Raw genomic sequence first — 26106 nt, 5'->3', positions numbered from 1 at the left:
AAAAACTGGACTGATCCAAACCATTTTTAATAGCGTTTGTCCTCGGGCCAAAGCTCGCCACGGTACCAAATTTCATCAAAATATTTCAAAACTCGCGATCTGTACCTGCTTGAACACAAATTTACATGGAAAGACGTCAGAGGGACAGACAAGCTTATATCGACTTAGAAAATTATTCTGAATTGATCGGTATAATCAAAGGTGTGCCTCCCTCTTAAGTCCCCCTGGACGTTACGTACGTGCGCCGTAGCTTAAATTACCCTATAGCACAAGTGGTGCAGGGTATCAAAAGAAATTAATTGCTTACAACTCAGGGAAAATTAGTAGGGCAAAGAAGAGATATTACGGTGAAATTTACTGCAAAATGAAAAGTCTGCATCCGGCACTACCTAGTAGAAAATTTAGCGTCTTTCTTCACGACATTGTCCGACCACCCATCGCCTAATTAAAGCTGCAGAAACAACCCGAGTTAGCTTGGCACCGTTCGCTAATGTACTTACTAAAGCCGTGGCAGATCTACATTGTAATCTGCAAGAAAGAAGCCGCTGCTGAAACTATTTTCGAAGGAGTTATCGACTCGAGTGCGTTTGACTTTTGCATTCCTGGAGCCAGTGAATCCGTTTTGTAGTGAATCAATATTATATTTTGAAGAATTTAATGCATCATAACATGCCTGAATAGATAACTTTTCTTGCATTTTTCCTTTTTTTTTTTTTTGGTGAAATGCAATTTAAAAACTCTTTCGACTTTATTTCGTAATAAATTAAGGTATTTTAACTATGTATTGCAAAAATTGACTTTTAAAAAGATTTACTTCTTTCAAGTTGACAGATCGGGGTGAGGAAACGAATCTCGTGAATGTATTAAAGAAGGAAAAAAAAGAAAAACGCATTTGTCCAGTTCCTGCCAATGCAGACGTGGGAAAGTACGTAAACACAAAGAAATGCATATTAACGTTTATATATATATATATGTGTGTGTTTGTGTGTGTGTTTGTGTGTGTGTTTGTGCATATATATATATATATATATATATGCATATATATATATATATGTTTTGTGGGTTTATTTAAATTTGTTTATTACATACAACTAGATTTCATTATCGGCTTCCAAGCCAAGCGACTCGGAATGTTTTTTTGCTTTCATACGTAAATCGGCTATGCTCGAACTTTTGCTATGCGCAACTGCAATAGCGGCCAAATTTAAAGGATATTGAGAAATGGAGAACATATGCGTTGTATTTGTATTTCCAATAGCAGCTGCATACTGAACGGGGACAACATTATGTGTGTTAAATGCGCGTTAATAAATAAATAAATAAATAAACAAAAAAAAAATTATAATAAAAAAAGATTTTAGTATTTTTGCCGTTAATTTTTATTGAATTTATTTAAATACGCACCTGATGAGCGGCAGCTGAAATAATGGCTGGATCAAAAGCTGATATTGTTCCATTTCCAGAAACCACGCCCAAATAGGGGTGGGCATTAAATACATTATTCGCGCGCTTGCCACCCGTTTCACCAGTCGTCGTTGTCGTCGCTGAGGAGTTAATATTATTGTCTTGTGATGCTCCATTTGCATTTCGTACCGTTGCCAAATTTACATACGGTGCAACTCGACATGATTCCAATGGTGTCGACTCTGGCGGACTTTGCCTATTTAACAGGATACCTAACGAGTACAAACACCATATAATATACATACATGCGTACAAGCATAAATAACTTGGAACATTGTTATAAATTAAAATAATGAAAACCATATTTTTTTTTTTTTTTTTTTTTCTTATTTTTACAAATGTAATTGAATTTCTTTACTGTAATTTATAGTACAAATAACATTCTCCTCTCTGCGTTACTTTGATTCCATCTCACACCTTCATTCATGTGCGCTTGTAGTTGAGCTCGTGCATGTAATCCATGCAGTAGACAAGTGTACAACCGGAGTATATAAACATTTTTACGGCATTAAAACACTTCACCTTGAGCCCTTCACCGTACACCATACTAAATCACACCCTGGGGAGTTGAAATCTAAGCATATTTTTTGTGGCAATATATAGATGGGCATGTGTGCGCTTGTAAAAAACTGACTTCTGGATGCTTTTCGCAAAAGGAAAACAAAAACCATTTTATACATATGCAGTTATGTCAAGTTTGTTAATAGATTGGTAAACTATACGAGTTGAGTTACGATTATTATGTTGAGAAAGTTTTCACTTATTTGTATTATTATTGGGTGTGACTTGAAAATAAAATCATTTTTATCTCTTTAAATCAAGAAAATCAAGTAAACGGACTTATATTTCCTTTTATATTCAGAAGACGTCAAGGGCCGTTATTCTAGGAAAAAGGTACCGGTGCTAATGAACTCTTGAAAATTTCATACTATCAGGAGGGTAACGACTAATTTTGAAGCACCATCTAAATCAATTCGCGAAAAGATTACATTATTTAATATTTGCTTAGGTTAATAGAACATCTGTTCATATTATTACATGCTAGACCCCTTGACATGCATAAAATTTGACCGTAAACTATTTCTAATAGAATGCCATATAAGAGATCATTGAAATTATTAGAAAAAAGATTAAGATATTGATTCGCGATGGGAACGAGCCAGTCAATCAAGAGAGAACGTGAAATTTTTCACGGTTTACTTCACTTTCGTTATCCAAGGTCATATCTACGATTTAGAAAATGATTTCAAAAAAACGTATTTTAGCTCAGGATGTGACTGGATTTTATGACTTTGCTTGCTATGTTAACATTAATGTTGCAGGCCTGCAAGATAAGCTTGCTTTCAAAATAATTTAGTTTTCATCATACTTGCAATGTAAAGTTATCAACCATTCTTATGCGTTAAATTTGAACTAAAGTTACCGATCAAATATCATTGTGCGTCGAATTTACTTTCCAGGAAAGTTTTTTCTTCTCTTTGCAATTAAAGAAAGAACGGCGTTGCAATTGCCGACATATGATTTTATAAAAAAATATCCAAAGAACGAAATCAAAACGAAATTGAAAAGCATTCATAGAAGGCGTCTCGTTGCTGGTTTGAGAGCATGTTGACATTGGTATATAGTCTTAATTTTAAATGACTTCAATTCAAAAGACAAGCTTATAAGTATTGAAGTGCTCAAAAAAATAACATGTGCTTTACGTTGACACTTCCTGTTAATGACATGGAACATAGAACTGTTATGCTACGTTTCTAATAAGAAAATAATGAAATTTCAAAGGCTGGATCGATGCAGAAGTTAAAAAATTCTCTCTCATGCAATTGTTTGCATCTACGACATATGATAAAGGTAGAGCGAGATACGTTGAAATTTCCTGCTAATGACATGCAACATAGAACTGTTATGCTACTGTTCGGTTTCTATTAAGGAAATAGTGAAATTTCAACCCTGGGATCGACACAGAAGTTTAAAAATTCTCTCTCATGCAATTGTTTGCATCCGCGACATATGATGGATAGGGAGAGAAAGAGAGAGAGAGAGATAGAGAGAGAGAGAGAGAGAGAGACATCATTTTAGTTAATGGAACTTGCTACGAAAGAAACGTCTCTGCTCGCTGTAGCGTACATTGCTGAAGTTATATTAGATATTAAAAAAGTAATAGGAAGAGATAGATAAAAACACATATTTCGAGTTTGAGAAGAAATGCAGAAGAATATTTAATCTTACAAATTAAATTATCAAGCGTCTAAACGACCTAGAAATAAATATTATGTTCCAGTTGAATTGCTTTAGTCATTACTAATAAAAATTGTACCTGCGTGACTTTCCTTATAGCGGGAAAATTTAACGAATAATAGTTACTTAGGTAATAAAAATGTTTGCTAAATATCATGACATAATTGTCATGATTTTTATCATGATTTCCTTAAAAGCATTAGAAATATTGGAAGAATTAAAAAAAACGATTCCGTCTACAGCGGGTTTATCTAGATGCGCGTTACTCGTTCATCTCAGACTTTTGAATTTCAAAACTGTAATAATCTCTTGTCTTTAACTTTGACAACTTTAGTACCAAACATTGGCTAAAAATTGATTGCCATTAAATGCGTGGATTCTATTTCCGGCTAACGTGAAAGACTAAAGTTTCTTTAGGAGACATAATAGCCAATGAGCTATAGCAAGAACTTATGTTCGATATTTTTGCGGGCGGATCGGACTCTAGAATACTCGTGAAAGAAAATCAAGGACATCAAGCGCACAAGCATCGCTGCCAGTTTGAAGTTGACGTTTCTCTAAAGCATTTTAATGTTGCAATCATTCGTTTGCCTTTATCTTCAAATATTCCACAAATGGCTAAAGGAATTTGTCGATGAAAATTTCCCACTTTTTTGAATGTGAATAGTTCATGAGCTAAGAACTTTCCTTTATAGATTTTCCATTATTATACCCACCATTGTAAGATGGAGGTATACTCATTTTGTTTTTTTCCATAAAATATGTAATGTGCAAAAGGAAGCTTCAGAGACCCTACAAAGTATATATATTCTTGATGAGCGTGAAATTATGATTTTCTTTAGCCATGTCTATCCGTCTGTGTGTCTTTGTGGTGTTTATTGTTGGCACTCTCTTGTTCGCAAAAATGAAGATATCGACTTCAAATTTGGTAGAAATATTGGAAGTTCCTGCACGGAGGTTGGTAGTGAAAATGGTTCAAATTGGTTGGAGCAGAAGCATGTAGTGGAGCGTAAAGTTTTTTGATTTTTGCTCGTTTCCCGAAAAGTATAAAAAAAAGAAATCGAAAATTTTCCACGTTTACTTTACGAAACACACTATGGAAACTATCGATACATAGTATGGCTTATGATTTTTCGGATGGATCCTTTCAAAATTCACAATTTTACTTTCACAAGAAGCAGACTCTATTTAAAGCGTTAAACTGAAAGCAATGTGATCTAGGAGAAATATAAAAGATAAATCTCAATACTCTCTAATGTTGGCTGAGCTATTGAAAACAAATGCATATGTATTGCAGGTGTGTTCTTGGATTGATATAATAGTGACCTGCTTGCAAAAACTTCTAATGCTTTTGGCGAATTTTAGGGCAATATATCCCTTTTTACCAGCAAGGGTATATATTAGAAAGGGTCTTCCAAGCTTTGATCTGGGTCCTGACTATACCCACCCATCAGTAGCGAATATAATCAATTATTATGCACATTTTTTTCACCAGAGAGCAGGCTTGGGATCATAATCCAGATTTTGACGGACGAACGATTTGCAGACATACTTGCAGGTATTTTGTTTATCATACTGATCAAGAACATATATATATATATATAGCGTTGTAAAGTGAATGTAAAAGAAGACAAACGGAGGCAAGTGATATAAAATTCAGAACCAAATTGAAGAGTATAGGGTAAAATAACTACATTTTGTGACTCCACAAACTCACCGTTTTTCTTTTCCCCGCTGAGAAAGAGGATGAAATCTCTAAACGAATTGCCACAAAAAGCAAATGATCAATTGCCTTCATATCGCTTTGAGTTAAGTATATTTGAAGTTTTTTTTTTTTGTTTACGAAAATGATTGCTTTTCTTCGTCTTTGACTACGCATACGCATTATGTGAAAGAGTTCAGAGATTAACACTTCTTTTACGTTGCCGTGGAATTATTGCCTTGCAGGTCCTTTTACGTTTTCTTGAAAACTTTTCTTTATTGGTTTGATGTTTTGAAAAGGGGAAAAATATCTCGTACGTGTCTTAAGATACTTTAAATGAGCGTAAAATGCTTTTTAAAAATTTGAAAACTTTTTGTTTTGATTATTAATTTGTATTAAATGAAAAAAACAAAAAAAAATTATGTCTTAAAAAATTTACAACATCATTAAAAATGCGGATATATTTTACACTCAATTACTCCCACAATCAGACACCATGCGACTTGGCCTGAAAGAAAATGCTATTGAATAGAAAATGAAAACAAAAAAGACAAAAAAATGAAAAGAAAAAATAAAAAGAGCGAACAAATTGCTTTAAATTAAGTGATATTTTATGAACTGTCAGTGAGTCGGGCGATAATCAATTTTATTTTTATTTGAGTGCAAACAAGGATAAGCATCCCTTAATTCACTTAAAAATAATATAGAATCACTTGGCAATTTCTATCTACGGATCTAAGAACAACAACAAACCACCAGGACTTAGTGTTATAGCACTTTAAAGATGCATAAAGTGTCCAACATACATACATATATACATACATACATACATACAATTGTTCATATATATGTAGGAATGTAAATATGTATATTATTGTGCGTGTGTGTGCATCAACATTTTCGTATGTCTCCTTATGAAAATGTCAAGGGAGATGTCGGAATGGTTGATACGCTTTGGTTTGGCTTTCTCTGCGTGTGTTTATATGCTGTGGAACGGATTGTATTAGATTATGGAGAGGGCAATTTACAAATTAATTTGTTGTCGTTAACTATGCACAACAAAATTGTTTATGTTAAATCTCGGCACGCAGCGGGTAACTTTGACTGGCAAATGTTTTATGGTTTTAAGGTGAATAATGAACGAAAGATTCGTACATTACTACATATGTACGTCCATCTAATTACAGTGATGTTCAAAAATATTTACTAACCTTTCCTTTGCATAATCATTTACTGTTGAATGTGTGAAACAATACGGAAACTTCTCTCAACTTAAGCTAAGGAAAGGAGATAGACTTCCGGATTGCGTTACGTTTCCTTCTTCGTTTTGTTTATACGCCCGCGCTACAGTTTTTTTTAAGAGCTTTAAGGTAGTTTACGAGCAGGATTTTTAATTTAACTCTATTGGGAGGATGGGCCGAATTTTCGACATCACTCGGGTTAATGAAATTATTTAAAAAGTGTTAGGAAGTGATCGCTCGGAATAGTTTTTGTTTAGCGCAATGTTTTTTTAGAACAGCATAGAAAGTGTAAAATAACTTCTCCAACTTTCCAATAATTAGACGTACATAAGGATTAACAGGCTTTGTAGTTTAGTTAAAAAAAAAAAAAAAAAAAAATTTGGGATTTCTTTTCCATCTATCTTCGAAATTTTTAATATGTTTTGGGTAGGGTTCATCAATCTTCGATTTCCTAATGGCTCTTGGGACTGCTATGTAGCCAGTTGCAGTCTCTTCTGGAAGCTTTACTCATAAAAAATTCTAAACTAATTTTAATCGCTTAACATCACCGCAATTATTCTGAATATTTTTGATTCAAACTTTAACCTTGAAAACCCGATCTAGCAGAGAGTACTGCTGCTCTTGCATAAGATTATTTACAAAAGGCAGCCGCGATATCTATCTGGTCTATAGGATGTCTATATTTCAATATGACTGACTTGACTGTCTTTCTGCATAGGCGGCAAATAAGTGAATAAAAAGATTTCGAAGAACTTTTGCAAGAGTAACTTTCCTTTAGTAATAACTTTTTTTTTCATATTACTGTACGTGCCAATGTGTATGCATGCAGACAGATTCATATAATTGCGCTGATTGAAATGTAAACATTGAAAATGTGTTGCGTCCTTTTTGTACGCAAGTATACCAATAAAATAGTTGTCGCTCGTTGCTGTTAACGTAAAAATACGAATTTAAAATCTATTTAATGACAAGGAAATATTACTTTTGCTTTTATTCAACATTGTAAGCCGTGGGCAGAGACGCGGAATGCTTTCTCTTATGGTCTAAGAAAAGATATATATATATATATACATATATATACATATATATATATATATATATATATATATATAATGAAAATTCGTTCTGACGGGTTACTATAATTATTGTTGATTTTCGATAAAATTCTCGCTCATTAATACTATCTCATGCTATCGACATATTCATCATCAAATGATCTCGTCTTCTTCTTTTTCCTCTTCTTCTTAATTTTCCACACTGATATATACTGATATTACGAGGTCTCCACTAATAGAAACGAAATGAAGAACGAAATCTATGCGCGGATATATGTATGCAGGGATTATACACGGATCAGTTTGTATTCATCAGATTGCCCTTATGCGTGGATGGACGTTTTTTATCCATGACCGTGTTTTCAAGTTGCTTAATTGTAAAAGTTTTTAATACTTTTTGTAAATTTGATATAAACTTCAATTAGAATATTTGCGCTTTACTTGTTGACACTTCGCCTTCACTTCAACCGTTCACTTTTAATTACATACAAACACACGAGACACTTTCAATGCAAATGTATTTCATTAGTATTCAAGCGACTTTTAAATGTTAACATATGTGCAAAAATTTGTCTTTGCCGTTAATAAAATTTGCATTTTTAACTGTGAAGCAGTAAAGCAAATTCGGTTTTCATTTTTATACGCCGATAAAGTAAAGACAATGCTCAGTAATGCAGCCGGTTAACCATTGATTTATCAAAAGTAAAATATTTCGGACTCTCTGGCACGTTGTGTCATACTTATGTCTTCCATGTTATTAGTAAAAATTAACTTCGAATTGATGATAATGTATGCGTAAAACATACACGATTACACTCTTCTTTTTTTGTTCCGTTTGGCGTTTGTGTCAAAAACATTTATCAGAAATCGGGTAATGTATGCGAAAAAAATATATTCTTTGAATTATAAAGTTTAAGAGATGGTCAGTCAATTTGAACTGTTTTCTATACAAAGTCGGACGACTTCTCTTGCCCGTCGTGGTAGCAAAACTCTTCACGGGAAGATGAAACTTTGCGTACATTCTTAACCGGGAATAGTTGATCAATTTTTGAAATGACCACGATCTGACAGTAATCTGGCCTATAAGAGCCAATAAACTTTAATATTCAATCCATATTACGGCAATTTCTTATTTCTCTCTCGCCTGTTATTTCTCCCCGTCACGGTGTTATGCGTGTAGGGGACATATCTCGACTAAGCCTATATTATTTTAAAAGGTCTAAGTCTACCAGATTACTATTAAATCGCCCAACCTTAAGTGAGAAATATTAAAACAACAAAAGAGTGACTCCCAATCGGTTGGTCAACTAACTAGTAACTCTTTTTCAATAACTGTGTATTAGTTTGAGGTTAAATTTTACGCATTCGTTCTAGAGGGAATAGAGTGCATTCTATGCATTGAATGCATCTTTCCATGTCGCATTCTTTATTTATGTTTTTTTTTTAATTCTTCAAAATTTTTCCTATTTCGAGCATACTTAATGGAGGATCGACCCAATTTTCCAACTAGAGACTACTCTTGTGTATTATTATGAAAAAAACGCTGTAAAACTCAATAAAGTGAAATTACGCAATTTTTGGTTTGGTTCTTACCTTTGTGTATTTGATTTTCATGTTTCCTGCATTTCGCTCGTCTGTTCTGAAACCAGACCTAGGAAAGAAGGAAGAAAAAACAATTAAGAACGGGATCGGTTTTATTTTTAAATGAAATATACAATAAGGGGAAGCTGATAAAACGACGTGCCCCATCCTTTATTAAACCTATTGGCAAATAGGGGACTAGGTAAGACTCGTGACTACCAACGCAATGTTCGCGAGTTCAAATCTTAGTGCGGTAGAGTTTATTTTGCTTATATCTATAGGGAGCGCTCAGTCGGTAAAAGCATAATATCGGTGGATTGGGTACATACCCATTGCCGCCGCGCCGACCATTGCCCCATTTCTGTCTTTCTTTCTCTTATTTCACTTCTCTCTGACAGTCACCTCGTTGCGCCAATTAAGCACATCCCCTGAGTCGCTGATCATATTAAAAGTAAAAAATGGCACTGTTTTGTTATTTACGTACGGCGATAAATTCCATACTGCATGTTATTACTGCCTGTAACGCGACGGATTATTTTTTCTCAAATTTCATGTTAAGAAAACGGCTGATCCTTGAAGGCAATCAAAATATCGATAAATGCTTTGCACTCCTCGTAAGAAGAAGAGAAAATGCTATTCACATAGACCAAGAGCCACTGAGAAACAGAACCGATCTCTCCTGATGATTTCATGCGGTTTTGCCAGCTCATAATCTGTCACGCACACAGCACCGAATATGGAGCATTGTCCGCTTGCTCCTTTCGTTCTTGCATTGAGAAGTTACTTGACTTTAACACACATACCAACTTATTTCTTTGCTTTTGACCTACTCCTACGATTTTGAAATGTAAGGAAATTGCTCAGCAAGCAATGCCAGAAGATTCCCCAAATTTTTTTGCAACTTGGGCTCAAGTGCTCGTTCTATAGTTTAATAAATTTAATTGGGAACTTTAAACTATCCTTCAATTTCTTCATGCTCCTCATCAAGATCGCAAACAGTGCCTGCCCACAAGTTAATATTGATGTAACAAGATTCGCGCAAATTACTTTTCGGTGGTGCGAAAGCCAACATATTTAAACTTCAGAATGCGACAATGTTTTCAGTTGTGCTGGGAGTTCAAACTAGTTCGGTCCGGTTTGGTAAGATACGTTGTAAATGTAACTATTGGGTATAAAATAAAACTGTACGCCCTTTGTGCTATATGCGACTGTATAAGCTATCATATTAAAGCCTGTGCAACATAGTTTCTTGCTGCTTTGAATATAGGTGGTTTAGTTCCAAACAAGTGGACTTTGCGGGAAACTTTACTTTTCCTTATTAATTCAAAGGATAGCGCGGCTAAATCCTTACAAGTGATAGAGAGTATGTGCACTAATTACATTGACGTTACAAGTGACTATCCTTGATGGCCCCATTTGAGAGCGTTAGCTGGGAGTGGGGTATTAAAATTTGTTTCAATCAAACAAAACCATCCCGAATGAATACTACATCCAATAATTGATGCGATGGCTCAAAAAATGGGCGTAACGTACTGAAAGTCGTGACACCGAATTCGCTTACATGTAACAAAACTCGATCGCAGGATATGTTTGCAGTTCTAACCTGGAAGGTCCTACCCTTCACTTAACACTCGTTTCAATAAATTACTTATAGGTTTTTCGGACGGTGGTGCGAGTTTTATGACGATGCCTAAATATGGGATAGTCTTAAAAGACATTGTACCAATTTGTCTGAATAAAACTTCAAAATTACAAAGAAGGAAACTTCAAAATTTATTTGCTCACACAATAGTTGACTGGAAGCAGTTTAATACCTGAGAGGTTTATTTTAGCTTAAGACTCATAAATTGTATAGAAAAAATAATTTTGTAGAAGAGTGTTTTATATGAGCGATTTGGAAAGACCTTTTTTTTAAATATAAGTTCCTCCTCCTCTTTATTTTCAATTTTTTTTAGTTTTCGCGCCTCGTCTTTTCTGCTCTTCCCTTCCATTCTCTTCTTTTCTGTTCTTCTCTATTCTGTTTTGTTCTTTTGTCTTCTTTCCGCTTTTCTCCTTTGTCCTTTTCTTTATTTCCTAGCTTCTTTTCTTGTTTTTTGTTTTCTCCTTCTTTCTTTTCTTGTCTTCTTACAACTGTTCTCTTCTATTTTCTCCTCTTTACTTTGTGTTTTTTTTTTCTCCTCTTCAGTTTTGCTTCCCCATCTTTCACATTTATGTTTTCAAGTTTAAGACAAAAGAACGCAAAATTTAAATTGAATCAGTTTCTTATCGAAATATTGAAAATCCAAACCAGTAATAATATTCGAAGATCCAATTTAAGATCTACATGAATGTCTTAATCGTCACGCACTGACTTTTGCGCATGAAGTGTTAAATTTGAGATTTTCATAGTCACTTAACTATTTAGTGAAAGCACACACACACACACACACACACACACACACACACACACACAACAGATACCATCGAAAAGTTAATATGAGTTAAAGATTTCAACCCTCCTTTGCACTATAACTGACATGTAAAGCTATTACTATTACATTATCATCACCGTCAAGTACTTACACTAAGTGTTCATTAGTATCGAGAAAGAAAGTTTTTAGTTTGTACTTTACGATGATTAATGATTGTTTTTGCAACGGGAATAATGTGAAACATTTATTATTGAAAAGCTGACTTAACTATATGACAACATAACTCGCACAAATAATTTATATTATATTAATATGTTTAAGCAAAATTCAATTGAAATTTGAAGAGAAAAACTTTGAAATCGATTGCTAGGTAGTAGGAAAAGTCTTGTCATTGTTTTCATAAATGTATTCCGACAAGAGCGAGGTCGACCTTCAGGTAGCCTAAGCGAATATTTTCGTAAAATACCAAACATTAGCTCTTGTTGCCTTACATCAAGCTTCAATTTACTCGTGGGAACTCGGTCAGGCGGAAGGAAGGCGGTCAGGAAAATAAACCACTGCAGTCCAAATTTAGCACAAGAAGTTCATATGTTAAACAACGGTTCTTAGACTTCTTTCACCCGATATTAAAGTTTGTCTACCTGTGCGCTTATTTCACTTAGAGAGCCGTAAAAGTGAGCACAGAAACGAGAAATTTCGTGCATCTATTTTTGATTCGCTACATTAGGTTAGGGTGAGAGCGTAATTTTTCCAAAAGCAATGCCCACAAAACAAAATCCCTTAAAAAATGTAGAAATATTAACACATTTTCGGGATATCAAGAGATTCCTTGTGAACTCATCCAGTGCTTTTGATCCAACATTATAAGTTCCGATTTTCGATTTCTCTATTTTCCCAATTTTTAAACGATTACCTGCAAATACGTTAAACTATCTCAGCATGCTGGATATTACATAAGGATATTAAACGTACTAAACAGACCGTCGTTAAATAGTTGCAAAAATGTTTTCACACTTCTCAGATCAGTGCTGCCTACATGCGGAGCTTACAAGTGAAATGTCCTTTATTCACTGGTGAATATAAAAAATGTGGAAACTTGATAAAATGCTTTTTAATTCCAGAAAACTACAAAATCGCTAAATAAAATTTGGTTTTAAGTGCAGCTCCTATGACCTTGACCTAACACTAAAACCTTAGCTGCTTTCACGAGCGAACTATGGCTATGATATTTTCACCAGAATTTTTCACGCAATAATTGAAAAACGCTATAGCAAGAGATGAGTTTTATTTATGTGTTATTTGCTCTAATCAAAATCTGTACATAACTTGAATTTTGATAACAAAGACATTCTGATCAGTTGTCAAAAAAAAAAAGTATCCAAATTGTATTTCAGGCTGTGATGGTATTAAAAACGAATTATTTTTCACTTACCTGTACTCTTGCTTCGCTAAGACCTAAACGCTGACTAAGTTCTTCTCTCATGAAGGCATCTGGGTAGTGTGTTTCTTCGAAAAGTCTTTCGAGTTCGTTTAACTGTTCCAAGGTAAAATTTGTACGCGACCTCCGTTGTTTGTTATTGAGCGCAACGGAAGAACTATTTGATGTATCACAATTAGTAGCAAAATCACGTGCATTGAGATCATTACATCGGGAGCTAATGTGCTTTGAATCTGTACTGCTTGGTGACCCGCAACAATTAGTTCGATCATTAAACGCTGATGAACTATTCGAGTCGGTTAATTCTGAAATTAATATTAATATTGTAAAAGGATCGCAACGACTTTAAATTTTTGAAAAACTATATAGAAATGTTCATAAAATAGAACCAAAGAAGAGAATTTAAATTTGCGAATTTTTTTTATTAAAAATGAACACAATTTCTTGAATAAAATTTCGAGTTCTAACAATTAAAGGGAACAATAGCTCGGAGTTTGAGTGAAAATTCCGTAAGTTAGTTCGTACGTTTTGGACTGATACTTCCCGCTCTTTTTTGAAAAGATGGACTTGATGAATATTTATACACTCTTTGCCTCATAATATATATGTATATATTAGACCGATAACTTAGTGGATTATTGATAACAAAAAAAAAATTGCTTACAAAAATAAATCGTCAATAAAAAAAATGTCTATTATGATTAACAGCGCAGTAGTGCGTTGTAAAGTTCTTACTGCGATTTACAAGTGGTTCCCATAGCTGGTTGTATTTAAAAATGAATATGTCGATAATAATAATGCAATAAAAAATATTAAATAATTTAGATAGTCGTCGCAGGCATTGCGAAGCCGTTAGGAAAGCCAAAAATTTTTCAAATGATTGGATAGAGTTGAGAGTTACATAGCTTCGTGAAAGTGGCATTTCTAAAAACTTTGGTTAAGTAATGAAAGCAAATAACGATCAGCGGGAGCTATCGAAGAGATAAGAATCGCAACTACCAAGTCAGTGTTCCCCGGTTCAAAGCTCAGTGCAGTAGAGTTTACTTTGGTCATGGCTATAGCGAGCGCTCAGTCGCTAAAGGCATAACACTTGACAGTTGACTGTGTGTCACCTCTCTATCTCTTTACCTTTCTTCACTCCTTTCTCACCATTATTCTGTTACATGAATAGGAGACATGCGATGAGTGGTTTGTTATATCAAACCAAAAAAAAAAAAAAAAAAAAAAAACGCGACTCTTTAGTTATCGATATCACTACATAAAAGCGTGTTATGCAGACGGAAATTACCAGAAAGGTTGAAGTAACGAATTATATTAGTAATCATTTGCTTAAATCATATTATAAAGATTCACAAAAATTTCTAGCAACGAAAAAAAAAAAAAGTATACAAACAAACAAGAAAGTAATATTCAGCGGGGGCCGATTCTCTCATACCCACAACTATGCTTTTCACATTCTTTCTCTCCAAGTTCTTTTATTTGATACCCATATCACGCGTATTATAAAGGAAATATTCATCACGGTCTCTACCAAATTCATTGTAAAATTAACCTATTTTTAGGCAGATAACATATATCTTCACTTGAGAAGCGTCTTTTACATTTTATAGCACATAAGCCTTTATATGCCAAATAGGTTTAATTTTTAATATTTTATGATGACCAACCCTGGCGAATTTGAATCGAATACATCTTTTTTTAGATCCTTCTATGGCGGCAAAAGCCTATTTTCTAATTTGCTATGACGAGACAACTGGTAAATAATAAAATCTCTACGAAATAAACTAAGTGCATTAAAGTTAAACCACGTTGCGTAAGTGAAGTGGTGTAGCCGCGACCTTGACCCGCTGTAGCATTCTTATCTACTTGTACTTCGGAAATTCCAGAAAGGTTGATCGGTTCACGGATCGATGGCTGTTTGGATGAATCGACTTAAATGGGTCACCAATCAATAGCGTAACGTACCGTAAAATGTTCCTTACGATTTTACGTTTTTATTTGGCTTCTTTTGAAATTATATTCGTATCACTGATAGATTATATTGACAATTCTTAGGAGATCTATTTGCAAACTACTTTCACGAATTTATATTTACAATGCGTCTTCCTATCATGTCCATTTGAATATAATAAATTCCAATGTCTTAACTTGTCTGACTTTGCCTGCTGCGAATATATCTTTTTACAATCAATTTACCAAACCTAATATCATTGCAACACTTCCATACTAATCGCATCCATGCATCTACATTTAGTCACTATTGTTAGAATATAGGTTCTCAGAAAATCGGTTAGTTTTCAAGCAGACTCATTTGTACAATTTTTGTAACAGTACATGTTCGAAGGGATTCTCGAAGCATCCGGCTTAAACAGAAGAAAAGCTCCGATATCCACTTAACACTTTTGTGATTATTTGAAACAGCGAGGAAAGCTACGAGTATTCTACTAAACACGTGAGATTTCAATACACGTAATATATACGGATCCTAATGATTATCGTTCAACTGTTGGATCATTCAGATTAAATTGACACCTTTTAGATTGATATCTGGCATAAGCTGTGGCCAGCAAATCATACGTATGAAGTAGCCACCGGAATAAATAAATTTGCTGCCAAATATGTTGAATAAATTTCAATCATAATTATATTATTATTCATTTATTCAACAATTTTATGAAGATATCAATCGATTTATAATATCTTTTCAAAATTATTTTCTGAATCGCTGTCTCTCTATCTATTCCGCTGATGTTTACTTTTGATATAGTCATGAAATTTAGTAGAATGACATGGTTTGATCTTGAAAACGAAGGCTATTGAAAATGGATTTAATCCCAGACTTTTTACGATCACTCTCTCCTTATAACGCCTTATTTTAAAATATCTTTGCATAAAAAAACAGATGGGTCATGTTTGAATGTGAAAAGTTTGAATGAAGGAATTTTTTAAAAGCCAAAGGCGGCCAAAACGATGTACAGACAGAAGTTAAAACGCAAGTGAAAAGATGAGAGCCAGAAATGATCGGAAAGCGAGCTTTGTTGACGGCGACCTGGTACAACCTGGTATAAGCCGTCGCATAGTGACAGATTATCAGCAAATTTGCAATTTAACTGGGATGGACCGTACAAAGTCATCACGAGGATCACTGATAGAGTCTATCGCATTTAGAAACATCAGAAAGGCGAAGCTACAAGTAAAGCAGCACACGTAAGTAGACGGATAGCTTTCGGAAATGATAGCTTTTGGACGAACAGGATTAAGTGGAAAGCACTGTTACGGAAATCCCAAACCCCCAGTTCACTCCAACTAATCGATTTTCTCAAATAATAAATACCCTAGAAAAGGTAAACTTAAGCGCACATTCGCGGCACGACATGCAGCTACCGGCCGTGGGAAACGATTACCGAAAAAGCAGGTTAACGGTTTGAAAATGAAGCCACGAACTTAGGTAGTAGCGATATGCTTGTCGAAATGCATATGCACACTGTTTGCGGAAGGCAAGAGTCAGTCGGACAAGAACATTTGAATCGAAAAAGAATATTAGAGTTGAGAAGTCGAGAGTATCGCCAAAGTAAATAAAGATCATCAAATGAAAACGTGCTAGTGTATTTCCCTTAAAAAGAATATCCAGATGATCTAGTGATACGAGCCCTATCCGAGAAAAGGATTTTCGTAGGAATACAATATATAATTTCAATATTAATAGGTTTATCCTGGGGAACTTTCCATGCATAAGAATTTTCAAGAAAGTAGGCATTTACAAGGTTAAACAATGGGGTCCAATTTTTAATACATTAAGGCGAAAATGGATGAGGAAATTACATGGAGCGGTATTGGATGTTTTATGGCATCAGTTTCTTATTCCTTTCATTTCAATTTTTTTATCCTCGAGCCTGAAATTTTATTCAAATAAGAACTATTCTCACCAATATCTGTATTTTATAATCAGTTCGAACTTAATTTTGAATCTTCGGAATTGGGAAGAGAAATACTTTTCAACCTCCTATCAATTTTTATACCCTGCAGGACACTATTTGGGATCGGCCCACTTTTCATTATGCCAATCGGTTTCGAATGGCGTTCTGAATCGATCTCAGGTTTTAAATAGAATGAAGAACTCGACTAATCACCATAAGGTCGGCCAGTAAGCTTAAAAGGAAGAATCGGAAAACAATTTTGATTGATAAATAGCGGAAAATTGCTTTTATAAAAATATTGAAACGAACAAAATGGAACAACAAAGCAAGTAAGCAAACGCCATAGAGAGATCACTTTATAATTGCAATCATTAGGCAATAGGTCAGAATTGCAAAAAAGTTTTTTTACCTTGTAGAATCTTTAGATCAGACTCTTCTAGATCGCGCTTTTTACCTATTGTGGGTATTTCCATTGGCAGATTACGTTTGGTTATGCGCTTAAGTTTTAGGCGGACGTCATAAGATGTTTGGCAAGATTGTAGGATTTTTGTTGTTTCGATCTAGATGAATATTTATTGAGCAAAGATCTTGTCTTTATATATTATAATATATAAAAATTGAAAAGCTCAAAGTTTGACAAAATCCACATTTTTTTTATTTTGAAAAGATATTGGAAACTGGAAAACTTCGAACTGAAAACATTCCTCAAAAACATTACGCAAATTATCGAGTTTTATACATTTATCAGTCGACTGTTTTAATAAAACCCAAGAGAGTGCCACTAAATATTATTGCTCCTATACATAGTTCAGATTTCGCATTGTCCTTTCACTCGCACACGCATTTCCAACATATGTAAAATAAGCGTCTAGTGCGGCATACTACTAAGTAAGTTCCGAATACACGCGCAAGTATTGGAAGAAATATGGAAACATAAGACGAAGTCGCTCGCCCGATAAAGGTGATTATATAATAAATATTCAAAGATACGAGTCTAAATTAATTAATAATAATTTTCATCTTCATATTTTTAAATAGAGCGAAAATTCCCTCATTAAGTAAAGCAGTAAGAAATAACATGAAATTTGTGCCGATAATTTAAGGAAATGCGGCTGAAATAGCTAATGCATGATATCTGTTGAACGTGGAGAAAATTTATATATTGCGCGTGTTTTTTGTATTGTTTCGAGGAAACAACGATGCCGTACGATCTTAAAAGGATAAGCCCCCCCGTCGGCTTCGATGTTTAAATAAGCCGAGAATGGCCTCAACACTGACCAATAAATTTTGATTTTCGGCAAAAACTTGCATCTTTTCTCTCATTTTTACATACACTGCTCCTAATAGTTTTTTGGGATTCCAAGCTGATTCAGTCGTTGCGGACTGTCCATCCGTCCCTCCATTATAGGTTGTGAGAACTCTAATGGTTGCATAGATTGCATAAATTGTGATAAGAAATTGAAGGAAGAATATCCTTAGCTATGATTAATCCGTCTCTGTATTGTCTATCTCTCGTCCGTCGTCATTCGTTTTTAAAACATCTAAATTCACTGAACTTGGAATGAATTTCGCGACATCGCACCTATAGTAAGTGTGTACGATACACGTTATTCAATTCAAGATTGACATAAACGTTAGAGTGCTCTTGACCTATGCATTAGTTTGCTTGAAATTAATAAAAAAAAAATCCCTAGATTAAAGAATCTTCAAACTTTCTCCCTAAAAGAATGAAAAGGTACATTGGTTTCAGATAACAAGTACACTAAGCAATTATCCGGATTTCTAGGCTCTGCTGAACCAGCAGCCAGTAATCAAAGCTGCTAACGGTTTCAAATTTATTGAAGTACGGACTATCGAAAAATGGTATGCGACCTTTACGAGTCGCTTACATTCTCTCCATCTTCAGCTTATGATTTTCCCCCATTTGTATAATTATTGCGAGCTTGCATCTCCAAAGAAATGCATAAAAAAATTTTTATCTAAGTATTTTATTTTAGTATTTATTTATATATATATATATATATATATATATTTGTATATATGTATGTAGACATTTTTTACCATCATTTGCAATAATGTTTAAATGATGAAAATTGTTCTCTTTAGTTGCGTCGGATATTAGCCAATTTTTTGCTTTCGAAATATTATTGCTGCTGAGACAGATGCCAGATCTATTTGCCGTCGCCTTTACATTATCACTTAGAATCACCGAATCACCTCTGATTAAGTTATGCTTCACTAACGATAATGGTTTCAATTCATTGACAATTAGTTCGGCACCATCACCGACGGAAGGCTTACTATCATCAATGCTGGATACGTTTGTAATATCAATATCGACCGAATCGCTGTCGTTGTCTTTATCACTGTTATCGAAAGATCCCGTTATCGAATTACGATCAGTTATTAATTTATTGGATAACTCGGATTGGGTCATTGCATTAAAAAGATCTTGTACACGATTTCCTTTTATTGATTGCTCAAAGGATTTATTTACAAACTTAGATAATTCTTCCATTTCATTCCAATTACGGATGTGTTTAATATATATTTTTCTTATTTGCTATTTATTTATTTATTTTTTTTGATTAAGTAATTTTTTATTTTTTTTTATTATTATTAAATTATCTAAAATTCACTCCACATTATGATTAAATTTCTCATTATTTAGGATATTCGCAACTCTAAGGTTAGTCGTACAATGTTAGAGAGTATAACGATAAGAGTACTTACGAGCCAAGTCGCAAGGAACATTGAATCAAATCTACCATTACTATGTATTATATATATATATACATATATATATATATTCCTTTGCGCATGATCTTAATAGAAAAAAGGGGTATTAGAGCCACAATAGCAACAACAGTTATCTCCCAACTGCTAATAAGCTTACTTATGTACAGGCATTTCATGTTTATTTATAAGTGTTTATATCTATATATATATATATATATATATATATATATATATACATAATAGATACGTTGTGCGTATAACATACAAAGACATTTCGTAATTGTTAAACAAAATATTTTAATTACATTTAAATTTTCACGTATTAGTTGTTTGCCATTAATTTAATTGATTCATTATGAAATGGATTCATTACAAATCAAATAAGAGCAGATAAGAATTTAAACCGAATGTTGATAGAGTTACAGTAATATTTGCATGTATGCATGTATGTGAAATTTATTAAATTTAGTTGCATTTTAGAAGCTTCACTCGAATTATCGCAATTTTTGTTCTAAAATAAAACACAAATAAGCAAAGTTTACTTATCAAAAAAAAAAAAAATAAGCGAAAAAACTATATATGTATATATACTCACTTGAGAGTGAATCTCTAATATTTAGATGAAAACTATTTGCTTTCATTTCCATAAAATGTCGCTTATACGTCGATTGCGCTCATATCGCAGATTTTTAACTATTTCAAGCGTCATTCCAATTCCCATTTTCGAAATCTTAATCTGAGTCGTTAACCTAAGTTTAAACCTGCTCTTTCTTACATATCGGCAGTTAGACCAAAGAAAAATCAAATACCAATTTCGAAGTAATATGCGTTTTTGCCTTGAACATCATCAACTATATGAACCTTCGTCCAGCCTTATAGCTCAAAAAGTAGTATTTTAAGAGCTTTTTTCAACCCTCAGACTAAAACACAAAGCGATTTAGTTAACCAACACTCTATGGGATTCCAACAAAGTTCCCAAAATTGATAAGCTGAATGAAATATTCAAGAGTAATTACATAAAGGTCTGATGAGAGCGCTCTCTTTTCCTCCAGTTTGTGTTAGTTTCTTTTGACGACCTAACGTGCCAAACTAGAGCATTTAGCGGGATTTCCATAGTTAAAATGAAAAATGTAGTCGAAAGGAGAACGAGGAGGAGGAGGAGGAGGTGGAGAAGGAGAAGAAGGACGAGAAGATAGTGTGCTGAAGTCTAATATCTTGCCCACCCGGCAGGTTAGTTAGTTAGCCAAGGTTTCTCTTCTTCGTACTTTGCTTCGTTGAAGGTAAAAATGGTATTCCTCTCACACTTACTCCTTTGTAGTAACGGTAACCGTCTGCGATCTGCGTTGTTTCCGACGAACACGATCGTTTTCCCGAACAGGGTAGCCTTTCAACGACATGTGTTGACCGTCGGAAATGTCTTTCTGTCTGGCAGCTCTACGCTAGCCCTTAGGCTTGCCTTGGCATTATAGTTTGATTCTCTCTACACTAAATCAGACCAACAACGTCTTGTCGCTGCAAAAACAACATTTGATGATGTGTTAATAGTTCTCGCTTTGCAGCCGGCCATCAGAGTCTCGTGAACAAATTTGTTTATCAGTATAAACCTTGCGAAAAAACTATTGGGAATTGAAGTGAAAGTATTACTGATGCGGCGAAAAAATAAGTTCTCAGCAAGTGGACACTCTGGACCAATAGATATAGCATAACTTATATCAGTTCTCCCAGAAAATCAAAATTGGGTTTTTTCATTTGACAAAAAACAAACGCTTGTTAAGCCAAGTCCACTATTTTATACTAGGGATGAGAGCAAATATGACGGAAAAAGTGAACTTGGAAATGTCACTTCCCTGTCTTAGCTTCCTATTACGTTCTTCTACCAGCGGCTTACGGCAAGCATGGCAATGATCATGTTGTAGTTTCGTATGCATTGGGCCAATGGAGTCGGAAAATTGGTGTCTAAGGGTGGCATTGTAAACAATGGAGATTATTTAACGATATTGAAGGAAAATTTAGAAGAAACCACAGACGAACTTGGTATTTTGGAAATATTGAAATTCTACCAAGACAACGACCTCAAACATAAATCCCGCTTAATTCAAGGATGGCTCTTATATAACTGCTCCAAAGTGCTTCACCCTCTTTCTCAATCACCAAGCATGAACCCTGTCAAAAATATGTGGCATGAATTGTACTGCCGTGTGCAAAAACTCAATCTTTTCTATCGAAGATCTGATCAACAGACAATAAAAAGAATGGAGTAAGATCTCTGTTTCCTATACAAGAAAAAATTTCACAAACTATGTCAAAACTTTTAAATGACATTATTGAACAAAAAAGATACCCCACCAAATATTAATTTTTAATAATATGCTGCTTTTTGTTTTTGCATTCTTCCTTATAGGAAAAAAAACCCCAATATTAATGACGTTGTGTTTTTTGAATTGTTCAAGTCATTTAATATTCTTGTTCACTGGAATAATGTTTTGTTTGTGTTTCTTTGTATATATTAATATGTATTCATTCGATAGTAGTACAAAATAGTAAAATAAATTTTTATGTTTGGATAATGGAATGCATTTAACAAGCTTTTATTTTTTGTCGAGCGGAAAACCCCAATATTAATGAGGCTCACTGTAGGTCTTTCATTTCTTACAAAATATATCTTAGTAATAAAGCCTTTCTTCATTAATTTTGTGAGAACCTCACGCTTGACTTTGTCGCAAGAAATCGCTCAGCCGAAAACTGTACTAGTTGCGAGAACCGCACGAGTAATCAATAGATAAATAAGTTTAGCTATTTACTGATTAAAAAGATATGATGTCGCAGAATTCTGGCTCAGCAAATCCAATAAAATACTACACTGCAGTGTACACTTAGATTTACGTAAAAATATGGTAGCTCAAAAATAACATTGTCTTCCCAACATGATTCGTGAAGCATTTGCAACTTTTACACTTACTAAGCGCTTCTACATATGTAAAGGAGTTAACACGGTATAGTGGAGTAAAGTCGATCATTAAATACACAAGAGATTACAATCACAAAATCTACTCTGTATTTTGAGCCAGAACTAAAAGGATTGATTCAAAGAATAGACAAAGTGGTTCGATGCTAGCAAGCAAAGTAAAGATTAGGCAATTCGAAAAAGTGTTCTTAGTCGATTGGCACAAGAAATGATGACTGTGGGGTACAACGACTCAGAGTTGATCGACATAATAAAAGGTGGACTTATCTCAAGTCGTTGCCCTTGTTGCACAAATCTACGCAATCTTCATAAACCCTTACCGCAAGTGCTATAATCTCATTATAATCATTCTATCCTTGTATGGCCCCGCAATTTGTCGATTTTGTTTAGCAATTTCTTGCATCCGCTTATGATGCCTATTATTGATTCCCACAAAGTTAAAGAAAGCGCAGAGATGTGAAAGAATGGTCAAAATAGATGGCAGCCACAGTTACAATTTGCTTATCTAAATTTCAAGTCCTATATTCCCCTTGTTCCCCTGGAGATTAGTAAGTTTTGATATTATGGTGTTTAAGCCAAGTCAACACTGAAATTGGAAATACCTCTAAACTGAAGATTTTTAATTATGTCAACTGATTTACAGAATTGAAATGATAACGAGAATACCTACTCAAACATGTTAAAACGTTGGCTAAATGTTAAGTTCACCGTAACGGCAAGGGAAACTTCAATTATAGTAAAAAACCCACATATCTAGAAGCAAGAAATGTTCAACGTATAGCAAAAACCCCACATCTCTAAGCAAATATATCTTAACATGTAGGAGACGATGTTCAGATCGAGGAGATTGGGGGCAGTGTTAACTTCCTCTAATATTATTTAAACGCTCTAATCTAAATATTGCCAAAAAGCAGATTTGTGCACTTGGTACATGTGTTTTTCCACTTAACGAACTGTAGATAAAGTTATTTTATGTTAATCTTCATTGCACACATTTTGGTATATATATGTAAGAGCATTAATTACCATATCCTTTGGTAATAGTAAAAAGTTTAACACTAATGAAATAATAAGTTAAAATGGTGTAAGCAATTATCGCATTAATGAACGTTATGTGGTGATAAGCGTTTCACACACATATTGCATTTAATTATATATATTTCCTGCTCACGCTTACATATCATCCCCTTATAGTCTCAGAAGTTCTCTTAGTTGCTCCCCATCTTTTCTAATCGGTGCCGACTAAAAAGAGCATAATACATATGTCTTGAGAGTGAACACAGTTAAGCGCATAAATGAAGTTTGTTTTTTGTATTAGATTCATTTTCTTAAGTGCTGCAGTGTGTATGTTTTTGTGAAGAAAAAGCTATACAAACGTGTACTATCTTTTTGAACACTGTAGGCATCAAGATATTATCATTTCTGCTTTAAAACCGATTTAATTGCCTTTCAAGCACGCATACCAATGCATTATCCTAAAATACAAAACCTAGATTTCCAAATTTTAGGCGAAGCATTGAGGCACATCCAAACAACAACAACTAGGGGCTCGAAAGATGACATCGGAAAGGGTACAACCAAGGCTAGACAAGGTTACGACCAACTTAGTTCTATGTGGAAATCCCAATCTGCAAATGCATCAAAATTAATATCTTTAACGGCTTGTGATCTCAGTGCATTACAGGTGTTTATCGGCCTCTTCGAACACTAAAACTGTTCTGGCCAAACACTGTCAGAATCAATAGCTGGAGCAATTATTCGTAACGCTCCTCGGTGATTATATCGTAAGGTTTAGGAAAATCCCAAATGGAGACTTCACGAATTATCGTTGTCGCCTAACATGATATGGTGACCAGCCACCAATTATCACCAATTCCGGTTTAAACAAAAAATGAGCCTTGCCCTAAGTAGGGATACTTTTGGAGACTTCAAGAAGAAATGAGAGGTACTGAAAAGTTGACTCTTCACCTTAAAATGGGTTAATACGACGATGTGATCTGATGTATTCTAATACTAGGAATGTATTCCGTCTCTCCTCCTCTGTTATATGCAACAACGAAAAACAAAAAAGCAAAACTTTTTTGAAACTCTCGTTTACTTTCTAAATTGTTTATTACAATTTTATAAATTTTTCAAAGCAATTTTAATCGCATTTGTTAAGCCCGTCATTGTATGAAATACATTTCTCCTTTAAGGCACTTACACAAATACTCATCTATTTATTTACACCTTTTTGCTTTCATTGTAATCAAAATGTACGTAAATTTTTAGGAAAATCTATAAATATATATGAATGCACTCTAATTCATCCCTTAAATTTTTTCCATTAATATGCAAAAACCAAACCAATCCAAGGTCTAACAATGCGAGAGAAAGACGTAATAACAGCAAATTATAGCCACACTTTGCTATTATTGGTTGCTCGAGATAGGTAAATGGGTTATTAAACACAAAATTTCCCCATTAATATGAGAAAAAAAAAAAAAAAAAAAAAGCAATTGAAATAAACATTCACACACGCATTTCTAAACAGTAGCGGATTCAACTGCGATTTCAAAGACACTTTTCTAAAATCTAATATCTCTGCTTTCGATATACGGCAAGACCTAGAAATACTAACTTTTCTACTTTATTGTAAACGAGGAAATTTCAGTCACACCATTGCACGCTTGAATAATTCTTTGCATATAAAACATCTCTGTTAATAGTAGACTGATCGGGACCATTCTCGTATGAAATTTTTAGATGAGTCCGCTAATAAAAATATCTGCTGCAACTTTTAAATATTTACTAAAGGTAACATTCACGATCGTTCCTTTTTATCTTAGTGCTTGAGCCATATTAACGAGGCATAACGGAATTTATGCGGGAATCATGACTTTTTCCGCTTTAATGTGGCGCAAGATTCGTTAACCAGCGCTGCACTTAAAGATTGGGACGTTGCAGACTTCTCCTTCAATATCTAGCGAAGGAAAGAATATAAGTAAATCGATCCGCAGACTAGAAATATGTACATTTTGTGCTTAACGGAATTATCAAGTCTAGCAAAGGAAAAATGACAACCTATTTGTACCTATTAATTGTTAAGTTCAACTCCTTTTTTTAGGATAGTATAGGTTTTATTTCCCACTCATAGGCGATTTATTTACAAATTATTTAGAGAAACTTACATTTACCACGCCTTTATTCTCGCTCTGATCTTGTCCGTTCAAATAGTGCAAGTCAACTCAGTTGACTCGATTGAATTTGCCTTCCGCATATATTCTTGCTTATATGCCCTTTTAGGAGCAAGTTGCCAATATCTAAATTCATCGCGACATTTTTGTGTGAGAACCTTCTGACGTTGTGTGCAAAC

At 34.2% G+C, this 26106-nt stretch overlaps 1 protein-coding gene across 1 annotated transcript; it reads right to left on the bottom strand.

Moving 5' to 3' along the window:
* Nucleotides 1-1091: 1091 nt before the first annotated feature.
* LOC119633564 (short stature homeobox protein 2) lies at nucleotides 1092-19565 on the bottom strand. Its single transcript, XM_038027178.1, has 5 exons — nucleotides 19109-19565; nucleotides 13125-13435; nucleotides 9294-9351; nucleotides 1405-1676; nucleotides 1092-1268 (listed from the first exon to the last, which is right to left on the bottom strand). Exons 1-5 carry the CDS (start codon nucleotides 19563-19565, stop codon nucleotides 1092-1094), a joined length of 1275 nt encoding a protein of 424 aa, XP_037883106.1.
* Between the last annotated feature and the right edge of the window lie 6541 nt (nucleotides 19566-26106).

This window comes from Glossina fuscipes, unplaced genomic scaffold (assembly GCF_014805625.2).
Source record: "Glossina fuscipes isolate IAEA_lab_2018 unplaced genomic scaffold, Yale_Gfus_2 2, whole genome shotgun sequence".
In the NCBI taxonomy this organism is placed as follows: domain Eukaryota; kingdom Metazoa; phylum Arthropoda; class Insecta; order Diptera; family Glossinidae; genus Glossina; species Glossina fuscipes.
This window is presented reverse-complemented; position numbering and strand designations above follow the sequence as displayed.

What these genes read in the sequence shown, in the direction of transcription:
- LOC119633564 (XM_038027178.1), bottom strand. Translation starts at nt 19,565, where the DNA reads ATGGAAGAATTATCTAAGTTTGTAAATAAATCCTTTGAGCAATCAATA. An exon ending in TGAAAATCAAATACACAAAG is followed by an intron (nt 1,677 to 9,293) that starts GTAAGAACCAAA and finishes TGTACTCGTTAG; the next exon opens with GTATCCTGTTAAATAGGCAA. An exon ending in TTTCAGCTGCCGCTCATCAG is followed by an intron (nt 1,269 to 1,404) that starts GTGCGTATTTAA and finishes GTCCCCGTTCAG; the next exon opens with TATGCAGCTGCTATTGGAAA.